The sequence below is a fragment of the Sinocyclocheilus grahami genome, unplaced genomic scaffold (assembly GCF_001515645.1).
Source record: "Sinocyclocheilus grahami isolate Dianchi unplaced genomic scaffold, SAMN03320097.WGS_v1.1 scaffold137.1, whole genome shotgun sequence".
NCBI classification, from domain to species: domain Eukaryota; kingdom Metazoa; phylum Chordata; class Actinopteri; order Cypriniformes; family Cyprinidae; genus Sinocyclocheilus; species Sinocyclocheilus grahami.
Window position 1 is genome coordinate 1,786,661 of NW_015505316.1, and position 9,910 is coordinate 1,796,570.

General features: G+C 35.8%; 1 protein-coding gene across 1 annotated transcript in view; it reads right to left on the reverse strand.

Annotated features, from left to right (window-relative positions):
- LOC107591148 (probable G-protein coupled receptor 157) overlaps positions 1 to 1,499 on the reverse strand; it is a 6,246-nt gene extending 4,747 nt beyond the window's left edge. The window contains exon 1 of the mRNA XM_016280190.1: positions 937 to 1,499. Within this exon, the coding sequence (XP_016135676.1) occupies positions 937 to 1,313 (377 nt within the window). The 5' untranslated portion in view covers positions 1,314 to 1,499. The remainder of the gene's footprint in view (positions 1 to 936) is intronic.
- Positions 1,500 to 9,910: the final 8,411 nt, after the last annotated feature.

Sequence of the window (9,910 nt, forward strand, 5' to 3'; positions counted from 1 at the left end):
AGTCTGTGAGTCAGAACAGCCGGCATTGTAGTCTACTCTACCAGGATCAGGAAACAGTCCTCCATAAAATGCGCTGGACACATCGGAATATTTGGGTTGAACTGTTCTGGAACAGTGTTGTAAATACAACTTAACCACTGATTTCTAGTTGTGTCCTCTTTTGGAAGGCCAAACAAAGTAGTTTCGCTTTCACAACGAAACACAGCGTCACACACGGCGGGCTTGAGTGAGCAGAGGCCGGCTTGAGTGAGCGGAGGCGGGTGGCATTGCGTCAACCACATGTGACGACCCTGGGCTGGTCTCCGCTTCGTCCACGGTGCAAGCCGATCCGGCGATCCACAGCACGAAGTTGATGTATTTCCTCAGCGACCAGCACGGATCAGCTCCAGGCATGACGAAGCGGATTGGAAGGCCAAACAAAGTAGTTTTGCTTTCACAACGAAACACACAGCGCCTTCACGACATGGCGGCGGCGGCAACAACAATACTACAGTGAGAATAAAAGTTACGCCTTCTTTCTTTGCGTGAACATTTGGGCGCCGTTATGCAAATCTTCCCACATAGTGAGGTAGATATGTGGGGGCGTGTTAGAACGAGCCGTTTTAGGTAGGCGTGGTTGACGCTTAACTTTTATAAAGAATATCTCTTTGGATTTGAGATTTTGGTCTTTGCAACTTTACAGATCTTCTTTATGCACCAAGAGCTTGTAACACTCCAAAGAGAAAGGAAAAATCGCATCATATGACCCCTTTAAAGTGAATGGTGACTCAGTCATTCTTAAAACATCTGCTTTTGTTTTCCACAGAAGAAAAATCATACAGTTTTGGTACACCACAATGGTGAGTAAATGTTTAAAGAATTTTGAGTGAATATTTCTGGGGTGAACTGTTCCTTTAAGAATTTTCTGGCAGTGAAGAAATGCTTCGTAGAGTTTACCTGATAAGATGAAAATACAGCACCAAATTGTCGGCCTGTCTCCGGCTGGACTTCACAATAAAAACGTATAAGTAAATAGCAATAGCCACGGTCCAGAAGAATGAGCTGGTGTTGGCGAATGTGGAAATTGCTCCTTGCGCGATACAATCCCCAGAATCAGAGTCAAAAATCCTCAAAACTCCGTAAAAGTAAGAGAGTGCAGACAGAAGGTCAGTGACAGACAGATACACGAGCAGTTTTCTCGGTGTAGTTCTCAGATCGTGCCATCTTGCATATGTGCATATGATTAAAAGTGACCCAAAAAACGAAAGTACACAGGATGTCAGGATAACAACCTGTTCGTAAACATACACCTCGGTCTGGTTCGTCTCGGCCATAGTTTCTCTTTTAAGACTTTAAAATCTATTAACGCCTAGTTTGTTTGTTTGTTCGGTGTTTGGTAAAGTCGAGTCTTATTTAAAGTATCAAATCCACTTGTAACCCGAAGAGAGTTCCAGTCCACTTTTCCCTTGACAAAGCTTTACCCTGAAAAACAGGACGGGCTTTAAGATCCAGCGGCGTAAGAGCTTCTTCACAACCGCCGAGGCAGTGAAACAATGTCTTGAAAATAACAAATCAAAACATGTTGAATTTCTTGTCCATTTTTGTTACTATATAGCAGATTTTTTTTTTTTTAATTCACATAAAAGATTCACGAACTTCAACGAAACACCAAATAGGCTAGCCTACATCCCTTACGAAAATTAACCATGGTTTATTATTGTAAAATTGTAGTAACCATGTTTTTTTGGCATATTGACTACCATTTGTATAACCCCAGTTTTACTACAAATGCCGTGGTTAAACTATGATTAGTGTTGCAAAACCATGGTTAATTTGTGGTTACTATGGTTTAACTATAGTAAGCATGGTTTTTTGTTTTATTTGTAGTAAAACCATAGTTAATTTTCGTAAGATTACAAACATTCTTTTTTTCTTCAGAACCTTAATCCTTTTCAACAAAATGCCATTCACCCGGAAATATCATTAGATGCAACTGCATTCCAACATTCCAAATGGAACTGAGAGAGTTTGGTAAAAGTATGTGTGCAAGCAATGCGGCATTGCAAATGTGCCTGCAATTATTGACAATTAAATACATGCAATCACTATAATACGCCATTAGATGGCGCAATGTGATCTTCCATCAAGCTTCAAGAGCTTGGTCTCTTTACGTTTAACCTCTTTATATCATTGTTTTGATCGATCATAATGAAAGTTTTTGGAGAGTGATGGTGTTTTTGTGAAAAAAGTAGCCTATATATCAGCTTACAGTGGATTTCTGTGTCTATTAGTCTATTATTTAGGCCAGGATTAATTTTAGGTAAATGCATCTCCTTTTATCACACTGTCACCAGTACAGCAGTCATGTTTTTTAAGAATACTGTTTCCTGGAGAACTGCAGCATTCTGTCCCAATGTGGTGCATCGTTTTATTTCAGGCAGAGAGGAAGAAAGTGGAGAAGAGAAAAAAAATCAATGCTTTGCTTGATCTTCCATGAAAGGCTACCTATAGTTTTCTTCCCATCACCTTTGTGAGCTGTGCATGCAGTGTTATTTAGAGGAATTTCACTCTCTTATTCTCATTACTCCATGTGAGTGTAACAATTTAAAAAGTGCAGAGTTGTTTTTTTGCTCTCAAAAATACCCGTAGGCTTGACAGACATCACGACATAAATATGACATCAGCACTTTGTATTCTTCTGCCATGCATCCATAATTAATTAAACAAATTCCTAAATTCTGCCAGTAAGGTGTGAAGATGCAGCCTAAAAGTTGTTGAAAGTGAGCATAAATGATGAGGCCTTTAGCAGAGGGAATCATTATATTTTAACTGTGTTGAATGATATATATTTTAATACATGTTATTATGTTATGTAATATATTTTATTGTATTGTATGCTGTGTAATTTGATGTAAAATATAATTGAGAAGGACTAAGTAAAAACATCTATTTTGTATACTGATATATTCAAGTTCAGTTTGAATCTGTTATCACAGATAATGTAAATGAAACTCCGGAGCCACTGACATAATACAATTCAGACTCAAGAGATAAACTACAATAAAATGCAAAATACTTTCTGTCTATGTCTGGGTTAACCATACAACTGAAACAACATAACACGTTTGTTGGGAGTTGGGCATTTATCATGCACATTGTTTTGTGCATAAAAAATGTAATTGACATTGTCTGTTAAGATCCAATCTAGTAAGTGGCCTATAGGACAAACATTCAAACAGTTCATTTGGATTCATTTGCTATAATTGGTCTTTTACACACACACATAGGTTTGTTTTTATGGTTTATGGGGACTCTCCATAGGCGTGATGGTTTTTATACTGTACAGACCGTATTTTTTATTGCCCTACACCAACCCTACCCCTAAACCTACCCCTTACAGGAAACTTTCTGCATTTTTAGATTTTCAATACACTCCATTCTGTGTGATTTATAAGCGTTTTGAAAAGTGGGGACATGGGGTAATGTCCTGAAAAGTCACCTTCTCCTTGTAATACCTATGTCATACCCATGTTATTATACAAATTTGTGTCCTCATAAACCACATAAACATGCATGCATACACACACACACAGGTTTGTTTTTGTGAAAAGTGGGGACATCCCATAGGCGTAATGGTTTTTCTACCCCTTCCTTACAGGAAACTTTCTGCATTTTTAGATTTTCAATACACTCCATTCTGTGTGATTTATAAGCGTTTTGAAAAGTGGGGACATGGGGTAATGTCCTGAAAAGTCACCTTCTCCTTGTAATACCTATGTCATACCTTTGTCATTATACAAATTTATGTCCTCATTTGTCACAAAAATGCGCGCACACACACACACACACACGTGGTGTTTAACATACCTTTTAAAATAACATTATGTTTGTGATATTAAATTACACTCCATTTCACAGTATTATAATCACACTTTTAGGTTGTGATTAAAACATTTGATTTAATACATTGTGAAAGACCTTACTAAAATGATTTCCAGCTTTCTGGACAAGTTCAAACTTACTGCCACACTGATGTGATTACATCAAAACCTCAAGTGAGTTACGGACATTTCATTCACCTGAATAAACTGCCCTTTTGAAGATCAACAACCGAAACCCAAACACTAATGAAATTCCCTGAAAATGAAACTCAACTTAAAACCGCTTTAAAGACTAAACAGTCTTTAAAGCGGTTTTAAGTTGAGTTTCATTTTCAGGGAATTTCATCAGAAATGGAGAAATAACACAACATAACAATAATGACAATTTTTAAAAAAATTGTTTGTTTTTATTGTTATTTGGATAAAAAATACATTTATATAGAATTTTTATATATTTTGTTACAGCTTATTTTAAAAATAAATATTAATTGATACAAAAATATTACAAAACATTCAAATGTATTTTTGAATGAAGTGAATTTTATATATTTCTTTCTTTCACATATAATATATTCTCTCTATTTTTAGTATATAAGTGAAAAGTAAATGAATAGTATTTTTGGTTTATCATATGATTAATGTTTTGGTCAAACTTATACATAAACACATCACAACACAGTACGGATATGTCATCAGACTGTAAGCTAAATATAGGCCAAGTATAAACAGGTCACACCATGTCATACCAATACTGAAACTGTGAAATCTGGTCAGCTGATATTCACAACAACACTTGAATGATTCACTCCTGATCTCATGAAAGAAGAAAGAAAGGGAACAGACTGATCTAAACTATGACAGCAATGTCATAGAAAATAAGAGTAAACCTACTGTAAACATGAACTAATCTTTCACTTGAAACACTCAAGTCGCTGTAAGTGTTCAAGCAGTGGTGCCAATAAACAAAAGCTGACACTCACAATTAGAAGAAGAATGAATGGGTAGAGAAGCTTGAAAATGAGCACAGACTGAGGTTTCTCTTTTCTTGTCTCTCTCCAGGCTCTGAGCGCGGGTGGGCAGCCGAGTGCGTGAGCGGGGTCGGATGGATGGGCCTCCCAAGGTGACGAGTTTCTGCGGCAGTATACTTGCTGATTGCTTCGTTCTCACTCCACACAACAACCAGCTAAGACACTGCCAAAGAACCACTCACAGCAGCGGCCCTCATCCCTCACTCGCTCTCTTCCCTTCCATCACCATCAGCTGTCGGTGACTGTAAAGGCTTCCAGTATATGACTCTGCCGTCTCCTGCAGGTGAGCTCTGGACACTTTAATACTCTGCTCAAACAATGTCCACAGTATTTGTATGACAGACAGGGACAGAGGTAGATTTCCCCTTAAAGAATAAGCCTTTGTTCTGCTTTCGCTTTCCAAGAGATGACGGTAGGTGAGAGGTTTCCTGAAATCACAGAAAACATCCAGTACTTCCAGTTTATTACACCTCACCACCGCTGCATGCGAAAACAGAACTGTGTGACATAACACAGGGAATGACAGCATTCACATTTCAGAAAATTATTTTCTCAATCAGTATTTTTTTTTTTTTTAGGTAAAAATAGAATAATTTACAATATATAAAGTATATATTTGTATAAATGAACAAATACCTATATATATATATATATATATATATATATATATTTATTATATTGTATAATGTATTATAATTTTATAATTTATATATATATATATATAATACATTATAAAATATAATAAATTAGACAATAAAGCATAAAAAAACAAAACAAAATATATATCATATATAAACACTACTGTTCAAAAAATTGGGGTCAGTAAGATCAATAAAACATTTTTGGAAAGAAGTCTCTTATGCTTACTACTACTGCATTTATTTGATTACAAAATACAGTACAAACAACAGGAATATTGTGAAATATTGATATGATTTAAAATAACTTTTTTGTATTTTTTTCCGGAATGACAAAGCTGAATTTTCAGCAGCCATTACTTCAGTCTTCAGTGTCACACAATGAATCCTTCAGAAATTATTCTAATTTGATTCTCAAGAAACATGTCTACTTATTATCAGTGTTGAAAACAGTTGTGGTCCTTACTATTTTTGTGGAAACTGTGATACATTTTTCTTAAGTTTTCCTTAATTTATTTGAAATAAAAATCTTTTGTAACATTATAAATGTCTTTACCGTTACATTTAATCAATTAAATGTGTCCTTGCTGAAAAAAGTATTATTTTTATGCAGAAAAAAAAAACATACTGACCTCAAACTTTTAAAAGATAGTTTATATAAAAAACATATAATAATCAAGAATTAATCAAGATCTCTGGCATTTTTTAATAGCATAAATTTAGGGAAGGTTATGCTTAAAACACACAAAAACATGTTTAAAATCATTTTAAGAATGTCTAAAATTCATTTTTATATAAAACAACCTTTTTTTTCTTCTTTGCAGTGCAACTGACAAATTAAACCAAAGTACAAAGGGACAATGACGACTGTATAACTGATCAAAAAAATCACAGTTCCCATATGACTTCATTTCATCATAACTGCATGACACACAAAGAAATTAACTTCCAGGTTAGCTTTTAACAATTACATCTGACAGAACCCACAACACTTACCTTTAATAATCACAAGATAGATGAAAACAAACCCTGAGGATACACTGACGTAGCGCTTTCTCTACACTTTACGACAGTAGCGCTAGCTTGCTAAGGCTCCCTCCAATGTAAACAAGCCTCTAAGCTTACATCTGAAAGAGAAAGACTGAACTCTTACAAAAAAAAAGAGTTTGAGAGGCCACCACACCTCAGGGAGGGGAGAGCACACCTTCCTTTATTACTTATATGAACTATGCTCACCCTCTACAATGCAAATAGAGCCGTGACTCACTTTTTCTCAAATAAATGTCAAATCTAGGTTCAAAGGGTTCAGCCTATATTTGCCTGTAAGAAACTGTGAGAATGGATGTGTGTGAAAGAGCACAAGCGTTTGCACGAGTGTTTATGAGTGAGATGACGGGGGGGTCGGTCCGGTCCTTGATTTGTTGTTCACCTACACAAGTAGTGTGAAGGCCCTATCTGTTGGTATTCCCCACAGTGCAGCTATTTTGGGCAGGCAGTCTCTCTCCTAAGGGCTCTGCCAGAGAAGAAGGGCCTCTGCTCACTTAGCAAGAAGGCTTAGAAGAGAGTGGGAGAGAGTTACCGTGTGCGTGGGAGAGCGGAAGAGTGAGGAAGAGAAAGTGGAGACACAATTAAAGAGAAATAAAAAGTGAAAGGGAAGAAAGAAAGTGCTGAAAAAATGGCTGTGTGGCTGCCAGGGACAGTAAAATCAGATCAGTGTCTTCAAATTAGCTGCGCGTCACACCAAGCTTAGTCACTGTCATCAGATGCTCGAAATCCCATACTGAAGCAATAAGGGGCACTGTGACCCGGCTGTTTTTTTTGTTTTTTTCTGCAGTGCAGTTTGGTGACAAGTTATGGCATGTAATAAAAGCATGAGCATTTGCCTATAAAAACAGGTTGAGGTCAAGAGAGGGCTAAGTAGCGCATGTGATATTATCTTCGTTCCTTGCTCTGAGCGAGAGGCACCAGTGAAGCCTTTTTACAGCAGCTGCTGATATAATATTCCGTTGCGTCCTCTGCGTTATCTGAGTCTGAGCAAACACACCTGTAATTATGAGACTCTTTTAGCCTGCGCTGACTGCTACAGCACCTCACATGAATGCTGACATCACCGTGGGAAGGGGGAGGGGGAGGGGGGCAGAAACAGGGTGAGGCTTTCCTAGAAAAAACTTTAAGCAGCTTCCTTCGCTTTTACATTTCACCCAAATTGCTAACAAACCATTAAATGAATAGTGATATGGGGAGATTGAGTGTATAGAACTAGAAGCCAAAAAAAAAGGGTTTTTATAAATTAATACTCTATAAACCATATACATTTTTTTCTATTTATATTAAAATAAACACTTATCTAAAATACTGATATAAATGTTATATACATATCATATCATTTTAATATTTCTATATAACAACATATAATTGTATAATAATAAAATCTATATAAAATAAAATATATTTAAAACATAAATGTATATTTTATTGCTTTTTATTAAAAAAAGTTTTTAAGCATGCATTTTATCAAACATTATTAGACTGAAGCTTAAAAAATATATAGATCAACAATATACAATTATATATCAAATATATATTTATATATTGTTGTATGTAAGTATATATATATATATATATATATATAAATTTACATCCTTATGCTTATTGCTCTTTTGTCTGTATGTTTCTTAATCATTGTATTTTTATTTTAAATATTAATTTAATACTTTTAAAAATATTTATATATTGTTAAATATTTATATCTAAAAGTTTGTCTTGTTTTCCACAAATTGTTTTAAGTATTACATTTTGTAAGATTAACAAGAAAAAATTATGCAAGATGTAACAAGCATTAAGATTTTTAAATAACTGTACTAAAACAAAGTGAAAAAGACATAATGCAATATGTAACGAGCCTTATGCAGATATCTTCTGCAGGTTTGTTTCTTAAGTAAATGTAATTTTAAGATTTTATTAAATCTTTTAAAGCCTCTAAGTGCCATCTGAAATTTTCTTCTAAAGGGAGCATTTTTTCTCTAGGCTCCTATGTTTATGTTTATTTCTTTCTATTTATTCCTATTCATTGCCATTAAAGTGAAATTGCTGAACCTACACATAGGAGCCTGAGAAAAATGCATGCTCATTTTAGAAGAAAATTTCAGATGGCACTTAAGAGGCTTTTGCATCTGAACTCTTCAATTGTACTAAAACATAAAACAGAAATACTGATTAACTAAATTTTTTTGTAAAGTGTATAACCCATCAGACTGTACATCAGAATTTCTGTTAGTCTGAGACTTGACAACCTGTCAGTCCTGCTTGGCTGGCTTTTTAAATACTTGGCGTGTATATTACGTCAGAGTGTTGGTGTTTTGTGCGATATAACATGACGGGACGCACGCTAAATGACATCTCCAACACTGGTACATATTATCAGATTAAAGGCTTTGAATTCTGTCAGCCAAAAGTATCATTACACCACATCTGAAGGCTGCTTTGAGGAAATCTGATCGGCTCTTTGGACAGACAAACATAAACACACGCACCCATGGATGAGCGGTCTTTAGAAACAGAAGAATGCCACATGTGTGCCACCCAAATCAGCACAGATGTAGAAAATCATTATATCCCATGCCTTGTAAACGCATTCAGACCCCCACTTGCCCACACACACACACACACTCATACACAAACACACGCCTTGTGATCTGGTTTCTGCTGCAGTTGCTAAATTGCAGTGTTGTGTCCCTGTGTCTGTCTCGTGAGGCTGACGGCTTGCTGAGGCCACATGATGGCAGGAATTCCTGGCTGCTTTGGGCCTGATGTAATCGCTAATACAGGCTTTCAGGAAGCAGGGGAAAAACACACGCGCATACACACACACACCTGCCAGCTGGCACTGGTGTGTGCCTGTATGCCTCTGACACACTTCAGAACCAAGATACACAGGTGCTGCATTAACTGACAGATCACATTCATGCGTTTATGGGTCACAAAGTTTGCAGGTTAACCTGTTTAAGTGAACCGGAAAAATCTGAATGTCTAATAAATTCTAAAACTTTAAATGAAATGGAGTGAAACCAGTAGATATCTAAGCATCTATAGCATCTCTTAAAGGCATAGTTCACCCAAAAATGAAAATTATGTAATCATTTATTGTTTTAATGTAAAGCATTCACAAAAACTATATTTCAAAGAACGTTGGCATCCACTGTATAGACAAAAACACTGACATATTTCTCAAAATATCTTCTGTTGTGTTTCATATAAAGTCATATGCTTTTTTGAATTTTCCTTTTCGAGTGAACTGTCCCTTTAAATGTGCATTTCCCCCTAAAACCTAGTCTTTTCTATATTTTTGGCAACATATGTAATAGATAAATCTCAGCAATGCAGC